The sequence below is a fragment of the Stegodyphus dumicola genome, chromosome 2, assembly GCF_044657685.1.
Source record: "Stegodyphus dumicola isolate Sdum_Otavi_A_Nest chromosome 2, ASM4465768v1".
NCBI lineage: Eukaryota > Metazoa > Arthropoda > Arachnida > Araneae > Eresidae > Stegodyphus > Stegodyphus dumicola.
The window spans coordinates 203,490,188-203,512,091 of NC_140769.1; the positions used below are offsets into that span (position 1 = coordinate 203,490,188).

At 34.9% G+C, this 21,904-nt stretch overlaps 1 protein-coding gene across 1 annotated transcript in view; it reads right to left on the reverse strand.

Annotated features, from left to right (window-relative positions):
- The window catches only part of LOC118190489 (CB1 cannabinoid receptor-interacting protein 1-like), a 45,301-nt gene extending 23,677 nt beyond the window's left edge, over positions 1-21,624 (reverse strand). Inside the window, exon 1 of the mRNA XM_035361205.2 lies at positions 21,451-21,624. Coding sequence (XP_035217096.1) covers positions 21,451-21,528 — 78 coding nt within the window. The 5' untranslated portion in view covers positions 21,529-21,624. The remainder of the gene's footprint in view (positions 1-21,450) is intronic.
- Positions 21,625-21,904: the final 280 nt, after the last annotated feature.

Sequence of the window (21,904 nt, forward strand, 5' to 3'; positions counted from 1 at the left end):
ATCTCGACCAACATGTACAGGATTTAAGACAGGTGTTTTCTTTATTAAATGAGGCCGGTCTAAAAGTTAATGTCGAAAAGTGCAAATTTTCAGCCCCTGAATTAAAATATTTAGGTTACAAAATATCTCAGAAAGGAATAGAGACAGACGAATCAAAAATAATCGCTGTACAAAAGTATCCGACTCCAAACACGGCGAAGAAGCTCTCTTCTTTTCTAGGACTTTGTTCATATTATAGGTCCTTTATAAAAAATTTTGCAGCTATTGCTGAACCATTGTTAAAATTAAAAAGGAAAAAGGCAAGATTCTCGTGGACGGCCGAAGCCAATAGTGCTTTCGAAAAATTAAAACAAGCATTAACGCAAGCCCCTGTGTTGAAATTTCCTGAAAAGGATGAGAATTTAGAAATTTCAGCGGATGCTTCGGATTATGCGGTAGGAGCGGTACTTTCGCAAAATCAGCAGCCCGTGGCATTTTTTAGCCGAACTTTAAATCAAACACAAAGAAACTATTCCGCGACCGAGAGAGAGGCTCTTGCAGTTCTGTTAGCAGAGCAAAAGTTCCGAGTCTATTTCGGAAAGGCGCCAATAACAGTGTACTCTGATCATGCGGCGGTAACTAGATTGTACTCAGGGAAAAACTTATCCCCAAGGTTAATAAGATGGGCACTCAAGCTACAAGAATATAATCTGGTAATCAAGCATACCCTCGGAAAGGAAAATATCGTAGCAGATGCCCTATCACGAATTAAAATAGATGAAGAAGGTAATACCGTAAAGGTGGCAATGCTCACAGCCTGTACAATAAATTCCCGAGAAACTGTAATAACCGAACTGGGTAAGGATCCTGAGTTTGGAAGCATTTATGAGTATTTAAAGGATCGTGAAAATTTTAGCCACCAAGATATTGTGGCGATAAGAAATAGGGCGGCCCATTACGAACTAATAGATGGTCTATTATTCTATACAAAAACTACGAATTCCAACAACGAATTTCGACCTGTTATCCCAGCTAGTCTTAGATTAAATATCCTGCAGGAGCTCCATGACAGCCCTTTAGCTTCTCATGCTGGTATTCGAAAAACTATCCAACGCGTACGCGAGGCAGTCTATTTTCCTGAACTGCAAAAGTTAACAAGGGCGTATGTCCAGTCCTGCCCAACATGTCAAGCAGTTAATTATATTAATTTCCGCCCGGCCGGGTTTCTAAATAGTATTAAATCCGAATTTCCAAATGAAATAATTGGCATCGATTTATTGGGCCCTTTCCCAAAAAGTCAGTTAAATAAAAGTCGCTATCTCCTTGTTATGGTTGATCATTTTAGTAAGTGGACCGAAATTGTTCCCTTAAAACGAGCCTCCGCGAAATTAGTTACTGATTCTATTTTAAATAGATATATTTTAAAATACGGGGCGCCCCTAAAAGTTATATCGGATAATGGTCCTCAATTTGTAAGTAATGTATTTGAAGACATGTGCCAAAAACTGGGCATACGTCATTTAAAAATGGTCCCGTATCGGCCGCAATCAAATATAGCGGAACGGGTCAATAGAAATATAGAGAAAATTATCCGTAGTTATGTTAAAAATTTTCATAAAAGCTGGGATAACTATGTCAATGAATTTGCTTTCGCCCTTAGGACCGCAAAACATGATACAACGGGCAAAACTCCTGCTGAGTTATTTTTAGGCAGAAAGATTATAACGCCGTTAGATAAATTATTTTATGTGCAACAAAGAGCCCCAGAATTTAAAATGGGTGATATAGAAAAACTAATTAAGGAAGCAAAGAAGAATACTGAAGTAGCACAGAGAAAACAAAAATTATATTATGACTTGAAACGACGGGGAGTAACTTATAAAGTAGGGGATGAAGTTTTAAAAATTAAGCATTCACTTTCTTCAGCACCAGAAGATAAAACTGCCAAATTTTTTCCACGATTTGAAGGACCATATGTCATAGAAAAAATAACTCACGCTGTAGTAGTGTTAAAAGGTAGAAATGGTGAAACCTGCTCCGCAAACATTGATCAAATCAAACCCTACTATGATCGTAATAAAATGAAAATTTTTAAAGATCTTTTGCAGGATCCGGCACGGCAGACACCGCAGGCACAAGCTCCAGAGGTGGAAAAACAAGGGCAAACAAGTACAAGGGCAAGCCATTAAGAGGCAGGAGCAAGTGAAAAGAAAGTTTCCCCGCGGAAAAATTGAAGATAGCAAGAAAAAGAAGCCGTTCCACCGTCCAGAAAAGAGAGCTCACGATCACCCCCAGAATGAAGAAGGGAAAAGGACGACGTATGCAAAGAGAACCAGGAGAAATGACGGCAACTATAACCCGGCTCTAAAACGGAAGATCTACTCATCCGACAGGACTCTCCGCAGCAAATGTCGCCGAACTGCGGAAGGGCCACCAGCGACGGAGGAAAAGTTACAAGGAAAATTTGAACGGCCAGCAACGAGGTCCAAGCAGGAACAATAAAGAAGTTTCCCGGTTCCGCCAAGACCAGCTGCCATCAAACGATCAAGACCACAGGCAGAAGCGAAAAAGAAGGTATTCAAGGGTGACCGAACTGGAGAAAAAAGAAAGCATCTAGAGGAAGGCACTGAAGGGCGAGTCCGTACAAGAAGGAGGATAAATCAAACAACAATCTGCACTACCTTTGAGGACTGGGCCCAGAAAAGAATGTCCGAATATCACAAAGATAAGTAAAATTTTATGTTACTTTGCAAACTTAAGTTAATCTTTCATTCTTACTGCAAGTGGCAGATTTCAAGAAGTTTTACCTCATGCGAGGTCTACCTTTATCGCCAAAAGGGCGAGAAATGAGTTGTTACCGATTTTGGTATAATGTTTTTCAATTACTCGCGCGTAAAACTAAAGTTGATGTATAATAGCGTTGTGTAAAGACTTAAATATTGTAAAAAGTTATTGTATAAATATTATTTAAAACATTCTGGCAAGAAAGAAGTTTTAGTCTGAAAGACTTTTTGAAATGTATTATTTCAATGTAGAAAGAATTGGCACTTGCTTTGAAAAGAAGTTAACAATGTACTACTAATGTATGTTTTCAAATGTATAAAATTAACGGCATGTTAATATGTTCTTATATACAATGTGAACTGTTATTTTAAATGTTAAGAAATACCGTGATATGGTAAAAGTGAAAGTAATGTTAATTTTTTTTTTTTTATTCGTGTGACTGTAAAAAGACTAAATCATGGTGAATATGTGTTAAAGGTTGAATGATGTAGTTAGGCTCTCTGACGCTACACTTCAGAGTTAGCCACTTTCAGAATAGTACCTCAGGGTTTAGAGTTGAAATTAGGGTGTGTTACGAGGTCTTGGTATGTTGAATTTTAACACGTTAGTGTTTTGATTGTAGGAGGAAGTGTTGAACACATAGACATAAACACATTCGTGTTTGGTGTTCTTTTACAACACATGTCAGAGGGAACGGGGAGAGATAACTAAAATAGTTATGAATGAAATAAGAATGTTAAGAGAAATATAATTATACATGTTACTTGCCATTTCATTGTATAACATTTCATTAAACTAGTTTTCCTTCCAGATCTCTGGAAGGAACCAGATTTGAATAAAAGCTCCTGTTTAAATGCAGTACAGATGAAAAAAATTGTGTGTCCTGGGAGCTGCTATTGTAAAAACAAATTTCTTTCTTTTAAATTTCTAGTTTCTAGCGAAAAATGTTTGTAAAAGATTGGCCTCGCGTTAGATTCTAGAGCTAAAAGTTTTCAACAAGGTCGTTTTAGACCTCAGTTTCAAACTAATTAACTCTGGCGGGAAGTATGTAAGGATCTTAAGTTTTACTAACGTTTATTTTATTTTAAATCTTTACTATCACTTCTTATTTTCTACTTCCGGCCAGAATTATAAGCGTTAATGTATTTATCAAAGTTTGTCTGGCGAACGCCAAGTATTTAAGTTGTGGCTTTTTGCCAAGCGAGAGAGAGGAAGCAGTGAGTCGAAGCAGGCCGCTTACCTTAGAAGTTTTACTCAGTTGCTGGTTGCCTTCCAGGCCAGAGGTTTTTAATCCTCTTGATAATTTTTAAACGTATTTTAGTGTTCACAGTTCTCTGTACTACATACGGCTTCCTGTTAATATAAGGCCAATCTTCCACGTTTATCATTTTAAAGTTAAATTAGAGTTTAGTTTTATCTTTTATATTTTTACGTTTAGACCCCAAGTAGTGGGTCTGTGCATTCCGAAGTACGGAAGTTATTGTAAATAGAGAAAAATAAAGGGTTTTGTATACCCTTCTTGCGTATCCTGTCTACTTCCCACAGTTTTGAACATAGCTTTAGTAAGCTCTCTGTTCCGAGTCAGGTCCTTGCATGTTCCCGAAGAAGGTAAGACGGAACATTGAACCTGATAACATGACTTCAATAGACCAGTGCTTTTGGCTCGTAAGCTGTGTTTTCAGATTACAAACACTTGTACGGAAACCTGCAATGAGATATTTCAATTGCACGGACCGAGTATTTACAAAATAGTAAAATAATTGTGGTCTATATTATATGCAGCAGTACCATCTCGCTGCTGTTTAGAATGAAACATACCAAAAGGATTTTCATTTAATTTTTAAACTTTTATGTTATTGCAGATTTCTATTTTAGCTTAAGGACAAGGATGTTCATAATGAAAAATATATTATTAAGCTTATTAATATCTCAAGAAAACTTTATTTTGACTTCAATAATAGTTTGGATTTTTTTCCCTGGGAATTTTTAAATATCTAATCACTAAATTCAAGCATTTCATAAGTTATCTTCTAAATTATAAGAAATCTTACAGTTTAAAACAATGAAATATCAAAACAGAGAAAGATAATCATTCAACGGAAAGAAGAAAGAATATCTAGTTCGAATATACAGATGCCCACCTACCTTGTAGTTTAAAGCTAGACTGTTTAAATTTCATCAGACCACATAAGAGCTCTTTGTAGAAAAGAAAGGATGCTTTCATGGAGGATTTTTATGGAAAAATAGCTTATATTTACTTTACATATGAGAAAATCATGGGAAAATGAAGCCAAAGTAAACCAATTAGACATTCATAATTCTTCAAAGGCTTTTACAACATCCTATTCAGAGTATTGGAGTTAGCTCGTAGTTTTGTCAACTCCATTCGTCTTCTGCAAGATTGGACAAATTGAAATATCCTCCTATACGATTTCTCCTCAACTTATGCAACAGTATTTGGGAAGAACAATTCCCTTCCAGCAACAAAGGGTGAAGGAGCCAAAGAATAGACTATCCATATCACACGTAACACTTTTGAAAAATAAAAAAAAGGGCTAAAATAGTCAATAATTTACAGCAGCCGATGGAGCAGCTTGAATAAACTTTCAGTATTACAGTTTCGAACGTCAAACACAATCTTCTTCTTCAGATGCAAAAACGAAAATGATAAGAAATCTATATAGTATATGCCTAAAGAAAAAGGCCATATGTTAGAAAACAAGACTATATCTTCAACTAAATGACGCAGCTAAGAAACAAGCCTTTAAAAAAACTAAATGTTAAAAAATTATTGGAATTGGGATCATTAACCGAGAGATTTTTATAGATCTAAAACACCCCCAGGAAGTGTAAATCGCCAATAAAGACGCTTTTTTCATAAATAAAGCTGCAGAAGACCAGGATAATGATAAATCGCGTATCCGTGTTTGTGCAGTGTTGACGAGTAATGATAAGCAATCCGTCACTGCTGTTCATCTTGGACTTGGATGCTGGTAATTAGGCTGGCATTCAGCTAAAAGTTAGCTCTTTTCAGCTCCTAAAATATTTCCGGGAAGGGCATGACGAAATTGGAGAGCCTGAGTGAAGTTTTCTTGAAGAAAAGGTCTTTAAATAGAAGAAAAAAGGCAACATTATCCTCTGTGGAAAGCAACATCTGATAAGTACTGATAAGCAGACGGTAGAGCTGGCGTCATCTAATGGTGCTGAAATTTTCTGGTCTGGTGAGTTGCAAAAGGCCTGATAAGAAGATCGTCCATAAGAATCTCATAATTAAGGTGCTCCGGAAAATTCGATATACGGCAGGCTGCAGATTTGCTGAAAAATCCGTCGTTCAGTTTGTTAAGGTAATTTTGAACGTATTCATATTTTAAGCCGCTGTGCAGAAAATTGTTTTTGGCAAAGTACGGGGCTCCAGTAATGACGCGTAGAAATTTATTTTGAATAACTTGAAGATGTTTGATGTCATTAGCTGTGGCATGGGCCCAGGCGGGAGAAGCGTAGTAAAAAATAGGATTTGTAGTGTTTTTCCTTTAATGTTCCTGATATAGTTTGACCATGTGAAGTTAGAATTTAGTGTAACACCCAAATATTTGGCCGTGCGCACCAACAGGATGTCAGTATTGAAGAGAGTGATCCCGGAGGTAATGGTATTGAATTTTTTGAATTTCCTGATAAGAAGCACTTCGGGTTTGGCTGGATTTACGCTAATCTTCCACTTCCGACACCAGTCTTCAATGGTGGGGATCTTGTTCTAAATCCGTGAAATGGCATGATTAGGGAGCCTAGATTTCGCGTGAATCGCCGTATCATCGGCATAACAAGCAAGAAGCATATTGTAGACGGATGTCGTTAGCGTAGATAATATACAAAATCGCTCCTAAAATACTTCCTTGTGAAATTCCCGCTGAGATAACCTTGGGAGAAGAATAGGAGTTGCCGTGCCGTTAAGTCATGTTATCCAGGAAGGAGTTGAGCATCAGGATCAGCTCACGAGGTAGTTCATTCTAATAAGTTTGTAGATGAGACCCTCATGGCAGACGCGGTCAAATGCTTTGGCCACATCAAGTATGAGGACCGCAACTCTGAGTTTGTTGTACAAGGAGGCACCCAATTCAAAAATTCATCAATTCTGGTTAACTACTTCGTAGTTGAAAGTCCCTTACAGAAGCCGTATTGGACGTCACTGCTGGCATGCAAGTACTATTGAAGTCTATGATAGATAATTCTTTCTAGAAGTTTTGCCAAGGTAGAAAGGAGACTGATGGGACGATAGCTAGTAGGAGAATCCGGAAACTTGAGAGGTTTAAGAATCATGAAAATAGATGCTTGCTTCCATGGAATGAGAAAGTAGCAGTTCCAAATACAGGCATTGAAAATGTTGCATAATGTAGTGATGTACTTATGAGGAAGATGCTTAAGCATTTGATTGGTGATGCCATCTAGACCTGGAGCTTTACGGGAAGGAGAGTGCTTGATAATGTACTTAATTTCAGCAGGAGAAATAAATTTCATGATATTTTGGGGGGAGGGAGAGGAGATCCATTCGTTGACAAATTTCGTAATTTTTTTATCAGATGTAGAATTTGTGGGGAAATTATTTGGTCTAAATTGATCTTGGAGAAAATCAGCAGAAACTTTAGCTTTCTCGTCGTCAGTCTAGGCAGTGGAATGCTCGCTGTTGATCGGTTGGGAGTGGGGCCTGCTCTTTTTCAGCATAGAACGTAACACCAAAATGAACCATATTCTAAATTGAGTTGGTCGATCTTCTTCTGCCAGAGATTTGATCTATGTTCGCTAATGAGATGTTTAATTTTGCGATTAAGTTGATTGATTTTGGTCTTCACATTAGCATTCCAGGTGCGATTAAAATTTTTTCTGAGCCTGTTGCGTTCCTTAATAACATTCCTGATGTGCAGGGAAAGTTGACCATGATAGCGATCCGTGTTAGATGTGGTAGTAGAATTTTCAAGAAATTTGTGAAGATTGCTAGTAAGGCTATTAATTGCTTCATTGATGTCTTCATTAGTACTGAGATGGGAGATGTTGGAGGAAGAGGCAAAGGCGAGATTCCAGAAAAGGTTCCAATTCGTGGTTTTCTTTACAGGAGAGTCCTTGGGGATGCTTACTCCTAATTGGGTGATCACTGGGCACGTGATCCGATGATAGATCTTGGATCACATCAAGCTGCTTATGTTGCATTTCTCTGAACTTGCGAAAATGTCCAAGATGTCGTGCCTGCGATTTAGAACGTTCGACCTGTAAGTGATGCTGTCAAGAATATACTGATAAACGGGGTTGTTAAGAATGTAATCATGAATGATTTTACCGTTGCCTTTAGAATATCCGACAGCCCTCTTCCACATGATTGCTATTGAAATCTCCACCAATAAAAGTAGGATGCTGGTGGCAAAGTAAATTGTTTAAATCAGAGTCCGTTAAACGATTATCAGGTGGGTTATAGAATGCACAAAAAATAATTTTTCCATACCTAGGGAGAGTAACACATATTTTAACTCCTCATAATCTTTTGAATTGTCCGTGCTTATTAGGCAGGAGTTCAAAGAACGTCTTATATATATATAACTACGCCACCTCCCCGATGACGAAGTCTGCCACACCTGTAAGAATTGAAATTCGCCATTCTTAGGCTGTGTTGTGGCTTGGCATGCGTTTCAGTAACCAATGCTAAGTCAACATCGTGATTGATCACAAAGTTGTGAAATTCAGCAAATTTTGTGGTAAGGTTACTTGCGTTCCAAAGGAGAATCGTGCCCGTAGAAAGCCTTGAAGGATGTTTATCCATGATGTCAGGTTGTGTTGGCAGTTGGGATAGATTTTTCATTATTACATTTAAGATGTTTCGTTAAGTTTTGTATCCCCAAATCCTTGAGCATTGATACGAGAGAGGTGAGGGCTCCCAGAACTTCCTTGGCTTCGGATATCTTTCTTACAATAGCAGATTCCTGTCTATGATATGGATCAGCGCTGGCATTAATGACCACACGATGCGCATAAGTCCGGGAAGTACGACGGTTGATTCCTGACTGTTTTAGGAAAAATTCACAACCACGATAACTGGCCGTATGTGGGCCCTGACAGTTGGCGCACCTGGGAGGCTCATGCTGGGGCTTATCGCAGTTTCGAGATTCATGATTCATACCACATTTAACACAGCGAGGCGGATGACGGCATGTAGTTTGAGCCTGAGGGAAGGACTGGCAACGGAAGCACTGTGTGGGACCGCGCCGACCTCTGTAAGTTTCAACACTGATTTTCATCTACATTAGATAATCCAGGTTTTGAATGGAACGAGCCTTTTCTGTTTACCTGAGGGTTACAAGAAAGAGCGGAAGCTTGGTGACATCCGATACGGATCGTCTGGCAAATTGATCCACTTTTAGGACTCGGAAACCTAGGTCCAGAAGCTTTTCAGCAATATCTCCTATCTTTGTGCAAGAAGGAAGACTTCTAATAACCACTTTGGGATTTTTCTCGTCAGGAAGGAGGTACGAGTGAAATGGTATTTTTTCTTAGCCTCAAGCAGAGTCATAATTTTGCGATGAGTATCGGCGTTAAAAACTTTAATTTCGTATTCCGCATCAGGCTTAAGTTTAGCACGGAAGTTCGTAAGTTTAGAGTCTTCTAGTAAATCAGTTAATTTTTTCCAGGTAAGCTCCGCGTCCTTAATAACGATGGGTGGAAGCTTAGAACTTCTCAGCTATTGCATGTCGTTCTCGCTCGAGTTTGAAGGAACTTCTTGTTTGGTTGCCTAGAATGAGTACTGATTGGACAGTACTTGATCTGGATCAGCTTCATATGCGTGGCTATCCAAACCACGTGCCGCACTGGAAGAGGGATTCTTAGCAGACGGTCTTTTGAGCGAAGACTTTGCCTTTTTTCCTGGATTTTCCAACTTCGACGGTGAGTCATATGGTAAAAGAGAAGATTCTTCTTCGTAATTTGCAAGAGGAGCGAGTTGGCTATCAGATAATTAAATCTGATGGGATTTCGTAGATGGAGATAGTCCTGTCCCTCTCAGGAGTTGTTGTAGCGACATTCTCAGGTGAATTACTCCGCGGGAGAGGAACTGTAGAGGCTTTCCTGAGCAGGAAAAATTCCCTCATAGCCAGGAAATCCTGCAAGTTGTTATCGTCTTGCTCGTCTAAAATATCCTCCTGGTTACGGCGTTTTTCAATAATTCTTCTGATAATTCACGCATTCAAGCATGATTTCAAGAGCAGTCATAATGAATTAGATCAGAGTAGTCGTGAAAAGGGAAAATGAAAAATGAAAGTTAAACAATAAACTCAAAAAAAAAAAAAAAAAAAAAAAAAAAAAAAAAAAAAAAAACTCAGTCAGTAATGAGCAAAATTCATACGGCCTACTGTTACTGCGTCTGGCAGTCCAAACTTGGTAAAACCAGTCAGAGCGTTAAAAAGTGCAAACTTCACTCATGTAGGCAAGCCATCAATCAAGAAGAGAGAAGTAACGTCTATTTGAAGCGACGTCTGAGCGGGAACTCGCTGTTCACCATTCACTGATCAGCAATGACACTCTTCTGCTGACTATCAGTCATCTTCCATTGGCAACCAATGGCAGGTAATGAAGGACTTTCGCATTTATTTATTTATTTATTTTTTCATGCTTCAGTTTAATCCTTTCTGGTGCGAAATTCCAAGGTTCGTATCGTTTAACCAATACATATTGAACCACATTACCAAGGTTACCCCAGAAGTTAAATTTGAAATGGAGTCTTTAAGGACTCAGCTGATAATTGTATAGCAAGTGAAAAAATTTACAAGAATACTAAACTTTGTAGAGTCTCACATGCTTGGGAAGCATAGACTAAGTCGAGATTCTATATGGATCTAATCACTATGTTCAGGAAGAAAATAGACAACGTAAGAAGTGTGTTAAAAAAAACCAATAGTTAAAAGAACTCAATAGTTTAACAGAAGGTCCTTCTTGTGCTCACAAAACCACCAACCAGCATTCATGGTGTAACTCGAAAGTAATGAATTCAAATTAAAATTTACTAAATCTAAAATTAGTCCAAATGCTAGACGGGAAGGATTAGCCGTGCAAGTTAACTCAAACCAATACCGGCGTGACAAGCGCTATTTGCAAGAATAAAACAAAGCCGCACAAGACTGCTACCTTAGAAATTTAATTAGCAGCAAGCGGAACACGCTCTATCTGAACAATCTAAAACCTTCCTTTAAATACTACCTCTTTCTACCTCAATTGAATGCGAGGGAACTAAAACTTAACATTCTTTCAGGAAAACAGAAAGGAAGAATGACAAGAAAAAAAAAAAGTACTAAACATAAATTAACTGAGTAAATAAAAATAAAGAAATCCCAAAAACTTTATATAAAGTACTTACAATTTCATCTTCCATTGGCAACCAATGGCAGGTAATGAAGGGCTTTCCCATTTATTTATTATTATTTTTTTTTCATACTTCAGTTTAATCCTTTCTGTTGCGAAATTCCAAGGTTCGTATCGTTTAACCAATACATATTGAACCACATTACCAAGGTTACCCCAGAATGACTGGTTTTACCAAGTTTGGACTGCCAGACGCAGTAACAGTAGGCCGTATGGATTTTGCTCATTACTGACTGAGTTTTTCTGAGTTTATTGTTTAACTTTCATTTTCCCTTTTCACGACTACTCTGATCTGATTCATCATGACTGCTCTTGAAATCATGCTTGAATGCGTGAATTATCAGAAGAATTATCGAAGAACGCCATAAGCAGGAGGATATTTAAATACTACCTCTTTCTACCTCAATTGAATGCGAGGGAACTAAAACTTAACATTCTTTCAGGAAAACAGAAATGAAGAATGACAAGAAAAAAAAAGTACTAAACATAAATTAACTGAGTAAATAAAAATAAAGAAATCCCAAAAACTTTATATAAAGTACTTACAATTTTGTAATTGAGAGAAGGAATAGAATTATTACTGAATTTTTATGATCGCTGGAAAATAAAGGATGTTTTTTCTTATCTCGAGATAAAATCTTAATTTTATTCTTAAATTTCCTTATTTTGCATCAAAATTGTATTAGACTGGATTGGGTTAAGCCTAATAAAATCATAAATGATTTTAATGATGCTTTAAAAAACTGAGGCCGCAAATAAAATAATCTTTTTAGGTATAAATTATAATTATCAGAAGAAGTGAATTCTAAAAATAAATAAATTTCTAACAACCACAATTTAATAAGGCAAAGGATACCTTTCCCTACTTTTTTTTTAATTCCAATTTGTTACATTTGGTTTGGAGATTCTTAGTTTCCTCCTAAACTTCCTCTTAACTATCCTTACTCAAGTTTTATCAACATCACTCAGGGTTTAATTCCCAAAATTAAAAGCAGCGGAGTCCTATGTTAGGCTATTACTAAAGATGAATAAAAAAAAAATTTTTTTAAAAAAAAGGAGGCGGTCTGGAACAAAGGTAAAACAAAAGAAGTGAAATAAGAAAGAAAGAACGTTGCACAAACGGAACCAGCCGAAAATTACCCCCAAAAAAAATCCAAGAGAGAGACGAAAACGTGAGTGTCAAAAATTCAATGCGAAAAAATCATATCCGAAATTAGTACCAAGAGTACGCTGTTCAAATACATATTGGAATAATCCAAAACACACAAAAAAATATTAACAAACAAACAAAAAATCTGAAAGGTTTCAGATTTTAAATTACGTCCATAAAGACGTTTTTTTAACATTTTTTGTGTTATATTTATTTATTAAATATCTTGTTCTTTGCACTTCTTGCATCTTTCTTCTTATTATTCCCCCCTCGTAGAGTGTCTCGCTTTGAACTGCTCGCTTTGAAATCATTGAGTTTGTTAATCAAAAATTCGTTAAAGTTTTACAAAATAGGAAATTGAAAATAAAACAAATTTCGATTTTGGGCTTTCAGATACCCATATTCGCAATAGGATTCAAAACTGGATGGCTCTACGTACCGTAGTTTTATCACAATGCGAGAAACATATATATATATATATATATTTATGCAGGTTCTTTGTTATTTAATTTCTTCAAATATAATACAGGGCGACAGTATTTGGTGGCAACGATTTGAAAAGTGATACAGCCTTTTAAAGTTTTCAACGCAAAATCGCAAAATGAAAACAATAGTCCTTCAGAGACTAAATCTGAAAGGCTTGAAATTTTAAAACTACGTTCAAAGGGGCATTTTTTTTTAACGTTTTGTGTGTTACCTTTATTTATAAAATATCACGTTCTTCGCACTTAAACCATAAGATCCAGTTCAACAGCAATATCGCAAAATAGTTTTAAAATGAGCATATCTTTAGAATTTCCGATACAGAGTCTCACGCGCTGGAGATTTTTTTTTTTTTTTTTTCCCCGTACAATGTTGCTGTTGCTCGCTTGAAATCATTTAGTTTTTTAATCAAAAATTCGTTGAAGTGTTACAAAATATGAAATCAATAATAAAAAAAGTTTCAAATTCAAATTAGGGCTTCGACATGCCCATATGCGTAGGAGGATTACGTCATTCAAATTTTGATGGCTCTAGGTATCGTCGTTTTATCATAATGCGATAAACATACCTACATTCAGGCAAATTCTTCATTATTTAATTTCTTTAAATACAATACAGGGCGATAATATTTGGTGGCAACAATTTGAAAAGTGAAATAACGCTTATCGTGAATCGACGCAAAATGCAAAAACAAAATTAATAGTCCTTCTGGGCAAATTGCCCCTTTGGACTAATAATAATTCAAATGACAAATAATGAGTAATTAAATAAAATAAAAAATAATAAAGCGATGTCATTAATAGGGCATGTTATCAATGGATAAACAACTTATAATGAGGAAACTAGGGCTGGTAAGTCTTCGAGGCTTATTTAATAAGAACTTTTGTAAAAGTTCAAGGGTTAAAGATTAGTTAGAGTTCAAGGGTTAAAGATTAAATTTCCTAAAATAAAAACCGGAAATGAACATACACCGTCAGTTCATTCTCTTATAAATCAAACCTAGGATAAAATACCAGTGGCCAAACTCATAAAGTCCTAATGGCAAGTAACATGGTATATCCCCGAGTGCTTCAGAAGTTTTAAGAAATTTAAAAATAAAAAAGAAAGAAAATCTGCATGCTTTCAGATTTTATGTTACTCCCAGAAGGGGGTTTTTAAAACGTTTCGTGTGTTACCTTTATTTATTAAATATCATGTTCTCAGCACTTAAACCACCTAAAATTCAATTCAACAGCAATATCACAAAATATTTAAAAACAGCATATCTTTAGAATTTCCGCTTCACAATTTCTCGCGATGGAAATAAAGTTGTCTTCTTCCGTACAGTATTGCCATTGCTCGCTTTGAAATCGTTGAGCAACTGCAATATTATGTAAAAAGGCAGCAATTTATGTAAAAATATTTTGAACTTTTTCATACTTACCTAGAAGCCAGAAATACATACAATAATCATAAAGAAGACTTTCAATAAAATTGAAATTATACAGGGCAAAAATAATGCAAAAATTATTTTAGTTCCTAAAAGGAGATTCAAATACATTTATAATAAGTACAACAACAGGACTTAAACTAAAAAGATAAAATTTGGAACGGAAAGTTTGTAAGGATTATGCTAATTTTATTAACAGTTAAATTTTGAGTTAAAATCCTTTCCTGTCAAATTTTTAACTTCAACTTACTACTTCCGGCCAGAACGTAGTTTTAGAATGACGTCTGAATACATAATGAGGAAGAGCTTTATTTAACCCCGAAGTTCTACTTGCTGAGTGAGAGAGAAGTAGAGTTTCTGATTACCGCGCGTCTGCTTTTTTTGAGTACTTTCCCGCAAAGCTGTTATTACGCTCGGCCGTACTCAGGCCCTTTGATAGCTTCGCAGTCAATTAGCGTTAAGGGGCTAAGTCGGTTAGAATCTTGATAGCTTCGGCTATATCCTTTTATTTTAGATTAATTTTAGTTTACTTCTTAGCCTCTTAAGTTCAAGCCCAAGTGTCGGCTTTTGTTGTACACTCCAAGACAGAGTTCTGTTAAATTTTATCTGAATAATAAAGGATTATTTACCCTTCTATCTTGTTGTTTCTTGTTGCACGAACTCGAGCGATTATTCGCTTACTAGTTCTTAAGATTCTTCACGTTCAAGTGTAACGTAGCATTTACAAAGTGTAAAATTGTTAAATTGGGCCTTATCCTAGATTACAAACAAATTCAAGGCAATACCCTATAAGTTATTGCCTTTAATTTGTTTGTAATCTAGGATAAGGCCCAATTCAATACAATTTACGACGCTCCAATGTAGAAAATCCAATGCAACGTTTCTCTAGGCTCTGACATGTCTAATAGTTTTAATAATGACCTATAATTCAATAGATGATATTAGCTATGCTATAGCTTACATATCAAGCAAGTAAAACCAAAGGTAAATTCATTCTTTTATATTCACATAACATTATATACATTATTATATTATTTGCATAACTATGTAAATATAATAATTAATTTATTTGATGACGTATAATAATCATATATGTTAGTGATATTAATATTGAATGAAAATATATTAATAATTTATTATAATAATTAACAGTTTTAGCTAAAAAACAAATTTTGAGAAACATATGATTTAGTTTCATACTTTCTAATTACTAATTTAACTGTCTCCTAAAGCTACACTCACTGAGAGGTGGCAACCGTAAATATAATGGTTACGAACTGGTAATTAGTTTACTGGTAAACAAGCATATACTCCGTCTGCTTGCACTGGTAATCAATATATGGAGCGTTTTTTGTTCAAAGTACTTCCAAATTCTGATAACGATATCAGCGTTTTCATTCTAGCCGTGAATCATGTGCCTGAGTAATAACTAATGAGTTAAGAATTATTCTGAGAACATTTTATCACCAGTTTCCCGCACATTTTTTTTAAAAAATGTGTTATCAAATTTGTCTAACTTATCAACAACGTTAAATGTTTATCAATTCAGCTGATTTTCAGGTTCAAGCAAAATTATCTGAAACTCTTTTTTTTTTTTTTTGTGTGTGTGTGTGTGTGTGTGTGTGTGTAATTTTTGTTTTGTAAGTTGCTGTTTCTATCAACATGAATGAATTAGAAAATAAAGCTCTGAGCACGATGAGATGGTTAATTTTGAGCTGTTCCATATTTATCCATAGCTATAATATTAGAATCACTTTACGCATTTTGAATAAAGTACAATAAGGTCAACGAATACTTTCAGTCCAAGATGTGAACATTGTTTCTTCCAGGATTTGAATTCCATTTCTGCGAAGCCAAAGAGTAATGTTAGGTCACGCAGTTTTTAAATTGGGAATATCTTGCTGGAAGAATGAGTCTTCCTGTGAAAAGTTGAGCAACTCAAGAATGTAAATGCAGTTGATAAATTCTCTAGTATCGCTGTGCACTGATAGACTTATCGCACGAAAGCAAATTACCAATGTCGGATGAACCAAAACACTCTCATATTTACACAGAGCTGAAAATTTCACTTCTTCTTTCGCAAAACTTCAAGTGAATACTTCAGTCGAGCAGTAATCATTCCGATATTAGAGAAAGAAAACGATTGATACAACGAAAACCGACTGATCAAACCAATTCGCCTTTTATCATTCAATTTCTACTCAAAAGAAATTATATTTGACTCATGTTAAATGCTCTTTTCATTAAACATAAAAGTTTACTTATTCTGCAGCCCAGGCGGGATAGCGGTTAGGGACGCTGACTGCCGGAGGGCCACGTTCGAATCCCGGAGAAAGCATGGATGTTGGTGAATGTATAGTGTCTGTGCGGCATGGGAGACACATGCGGTTATCCGAAAGTCCTCTGGCAGGGGAAGAAGAGTATTAGACTCTCGGACCTGGGGCGGAACTGAGTAAAGTCAAAGCTCTAGCCAACGACAGGTGCTATCTTGACTCCTTGCCACGATGAATTTCATGGGCTTGCTCTTCGATATCAGAGACTAGATCTGATGTTACTGTCAAACGAGTGGGATCCACAAAAAAAGAAAAAAGAAAAAAAAAAAAAAAGCTTATTCTTGTTCGAGATAGTACATCTCACTTCATGTGAACTTTTCGTTGAAATGCAACTCGCAACAAGTTTTTGTTTCACATTTTTACAGTCTTCACAAATATTAGTTTGACATCTCGTGATAAAACGATACAAAATGCAATCTGACTTATAATCACTGGAGGCTTCCATTTCTCTGTACCTACGCACAAGAGAACCTGCTTTCTTAGAAGGTCTAAGAAATATTCTGACTTACTGAGTTCTTGAGAAACCTCTCGCATACCTATTCCGTTTCGTCATTACTGGAGAAGTTTCTTGCATGTCTTCAATTTTAATCTGCCTTCCCATTTTTCGAGTTATTAATAGCGCAGATGTGGTACATCAATTTTTGTAACCCTTCGTTCGCATATTAAAAATAGCATAAAATATAAAGCAACGAAATCTGCATTTACAGACAAGCAGAAATTCTCGAATCGTATTTAAATCGAGTTTCGTTGAAAGTCACAGTGTAAAATACTTTGCTCAGAAAATAGATGTTTTTTCCAAATGCAAAGGATTTCGTATTTTCTTAGCGTTTGTAAGTAGTGTGCGAGGTATGCGTTAATTGCCTGCCAGCGGGTTATTTTCCCTAATGTGACTTGATTTCAAATATTTCCTTGCAAATTTTGTTAAACAAGTCTCAGGAAAAACAAAAACCTTTTACTGACACAAAAAGCTTCGGAAATATATCAATAGAAAAAAATTCGAGGGCAGACATGTTTGGGTGGAAGTTTATATAAGTTCAAAATTTGGTGGAACCTCTCAACCGGAATAGTGATTAGCGATGTTGACTGCCGTACCGAAAGGCTTAGGCTCGAATTCCTAGAGAAGGCATAGATGTTTGTAAATGTACAGTGTCTATGTTGAATAAGAGCGCTCTAAATATGCGACAAGACGAAAGTCATCTCTAGAGCTTGGTATTAGAAGGAGAGGAGCGGGAGACGCGCGGACCCGTCCTCACCGGTGTGCGCTCTCTCAAAATTGTGAGCGGAACCAACCTGAAACCGGGCTGTCATCTATATGATGTACAAGGCCCTTGCCAAAGACAGGCGCATTTGACTCCTTGCCACCATGAATGCTGTGGGTTGTGCTGATCTTTATCAGGCAAGGGAGATTGGTAATAACAACAAGTTTGGTGGGGCTAGATGCCGATGTTTTTCCATAATGCGAGGAACATACATTTACATACACATACATACAAACCCGATTCTTCATTATTTAGTAATAGAGATCGAGATAACTTAAGCCTTGTACTGAACTGCATGCATAATGCATTTGTGTAATTAAATATGAAATGAACCCCCATCAGTGGTTGAGATCACTGAGTGCTGATAGTTCGATCTGGGTTCGATTAATTTTTTCATCACATGTAACATGAAGGCTAGAGAGTTCCTTTTAGAAAGCTCTCCACGAAGGCATTCCTCGCCTCATGAGATTTGCCATATTCGCATGACCTAACCTCAGTATAAAATACCTAATTCTTATTACTTTGTAAATGCAGACAAAATTAGCAATAGAAACATTTTTTGTTCTTTGAATAAAATGTTCAGCAGGTCATTTTCAGTTTTGATAAAATCGTGTCCGCGATGACTTTGTTGCCAATTGACGTTGAATTAGATTTTTTATTTATCTTAAGGTATAAAAATGCTTAATTAATTATAAATGGTTTGCTCCATAGAGAATACGCTAATCATTAAAAAAAAATCCTTGTTCCACAAACTCTTTACAATATTTGCAGCAAGTGTTATTAATTTTTATTTAAGTTTGTTTTAAAATTCAAAAAGTCTCCTTTTCTTTTACTATATTTAACGAAAGCAGCAATTAACCAAAGAAGTTACTTACATAAAAAAAACGCATAGTTATGAATGTCATAAATTTCTTACACTCTGCAATACATGGAAAGCAAAATTTCTATTATCTGCATCTAAAATAAAATCTAACGTTTTTGATGCAATTTTGAAGTCCTTTGTTCTCTCCAGACCTAGATATTATGTTTTTATTGTTGAATTGTATCCCCTTGTATTGTGAGTTATTTACATCTATAGGCCTCGAGGAATATTTCGTGGAACAGGAGGTGTTTTGTATTTGCTTTTACTCGTAATTTTGTAAAACAAAAAATGTAAATTGTAAGCACCTTTAATGCCCTATTTAATTTTACTTACATCGGAGATCATCATTTGTTAAGTGGTGTTCCACTCGAAGGCCTTTACCACTACATGTTTATTATGCCCCTAAGGACCTGTAAAAGTTCGTTAAATTCCATACAATTGAAAAAATCCTGTGCAAAGTCTTCAGTAGTAAAAGTGCAAAGTCTTCAGTAGTGAAGAAGTTGATCAGGGGTGGCGCCAATCGGCCACGAATGAAGTTTTCGTTGAATAAGCAATAATAGCAATTATATATCGTCAGGCATAACTTAGGCACATATTTTCGCAATGGCATATGTTGTAGATTTGACACAGTATCGTACAGTAAAAATAGAAAATAATATATACTATATACTAGTCCCTAAAATTTTTGTGTTCTCGTCTGAGGCGAAAGTATCTGTATCTTAATAATCATAGGGAAGTAGACTGTCACGTGATATACGAATTTAATGATGATAAAGTCAGTAGCCTTGGTAGTTAGTCAGTAGCAGGTAAGTTAGAATTAAAACTTATTATTTACTTGCTTTAAGTATTTTTAAAAAAAATTTTTATTTAGTATCTAAGTATTTTCTAAATATGAAATTATATTTTTAAATATATATTTATTTAAAAAATTGTGAATTAGTTCTTTTTATTACTTTTTGTTTCTTATTAGTTTATATGGATTATGTATAGTTCTTTTATAGTTTCTTTTTATTGATATGCATATTCGTGTAGGGGAAGTTTCTGTAGACAAGGATTTCTAAAATACATTGGTTTCTAATTTTTATTATTTTATAAAAAATTAATTTTTAAAAAATTTAATTTTTTAAGAAAAAGTTTAATTCTTGACTTTACTTGCTTGTTTCTCAAAAGACTTAATTAGTATTTTCCTTTTTGAACTTTAATTCTTAAATGTTAATTTCTAAGGGTACCACTTTATTGGAATTACTTTTGGTTTTGACTTTTACCCTTGCCTGCATGAATGACGAAACACGAATTGAATGATTGGAGAGTTAGGTTTGGAGGCAACTTCCCCTTGCAAAGAAGATAATGTATTATAGTCTGTCTCCTGCCTGCTCTAGATCATTCACATATGCATTTTTTTAGATTGTTTAATTTAATTTTAATTTATTAAATTAGTAGATTTATTTTCATGGGTAGATTTTACACTTGATTTGCTTATGCTTCTGAATTTAAATGATATTGTAGATTAGTTCGAGAATTAAATCTTTTACATGTTTGCATATTTTTAATTATTTTGGCTTTTTTCCTTTTTTTAGAATTTAAATTTGCTTTTCTACTTTTTTACTTTTATACGTATTTGTTTAGAATTTAAATTTATTTAATTAAATATGTATTTAAATTTAATTTTTTAAATTAAACTCAATTTATTCTTTTGAAACAAATATATATATATATATATTTGTATGTTACCTTTATTTATTAAATATGTTCTTCTCACTTAAACCATAAAATTCAATTCAACAGCAATATCGCAAAGTAATTTTAAAATAAGCATATCTTTAGAATTTCCGATACGCAATCTTGCGCGCTAGAGATATTTTTTTTTTTTTTTTTTTTTTTCGTACAGTGTTGGCATTGTTCGCTTTGAAATCGTTGAGTTTGTTAATCAAAAATTCGTTAAAGTGTTACAAAATATGAAATCGACAATAAAACAAATTCCAAATTAGGGCCTCCAGATGTCCATACTACCGTTGTTTTATCGCAGTGCGAGAAATATACATACATTTATGCAGATTCTTCATTATTTAATTTCATTGAATATGATACAGGCTCTAATATTTTTTGGCAACATTTTGAAAAGTGAATCAACTCAAAAAGTGAATCCACGTAAAATACATAAACGAAACCTCTGGGCAAACTGCCCCTTTGAATTAAAAAGAAAAATAGATGGTAACTTTTCTTGGAGTCCTGGGACATAATCAGAAATTCAAAGAGTACAATAATTTATTTAAATACCCTCAACATTATAGCCGGTTTTTATTTTAACTAGTATAAAACATCTCGGACTTCGTGGCTAAGATTAAGTGGAACTTAAATTTGAATGAATTTTTATTAAGTTGGTTTTAAAACTTAAGAGCAGCCCCCCTTTTTTTAAGTATATGCAACAAGAGAAATAATTAAGCAAAGAAAATACTTGCACTTTTGCATAAAACAAAATTAATGACTTATTTCTTCTCAATTAAAATCAAATTATTTTTATTCAGATATAATGCTAGAACTGATAATATAAGTAGTTTTAAAAATAATACATACTGCATTATCTTTTGTGCTACTTTAAATCATCGAAAAAATTAAAACAAATAAATTAACAACAAACATAATTTTATCCCGGTTGGTAAGAATAAGTGATGATTTTAATCATGATAATAGAATAGTGATAATTTTAATGCGGGATTTATGCAGAATTTTAATTTCTGCGTAACATCGGTAACAGAATTTATAAATTAATACTAACATACCTTGTAAAAAATGAGGGCATTTCCATCTCCTCTTTTAAGCACAAATGTCAGAGAAAATTTCTTTTGTTTTTGACTCATAATTTTAGGGTAAAGCAATAGTTGAAACTTTTTTTAAGTTTATTTACAGTAAAACATATTAAGGATGGATCAGCCTAATTTAGACAAAGAGGAGGATCTGGAAATGATAAAAGAGTCACGTGACTTTGGAGATTTGCTTAACAAATCGAACTATCAGAAGCTATTATCATTCTTTTGTCATATCCAGAATTGATATTCTTTATGACGTCACACTAGAAGTTGTTTTCCTCTGTGTCACAGGTACGGACTTCATGTTGAAAACAGTCTAGTTCATTTTATATTAGTGGGTTCACTTGATCCATTAATTTATTCTAAAAGTATGTTAATAATTATTTTATGCGAAAGAAGAAACGAAGATTTGCAGACTAGAGTCTTG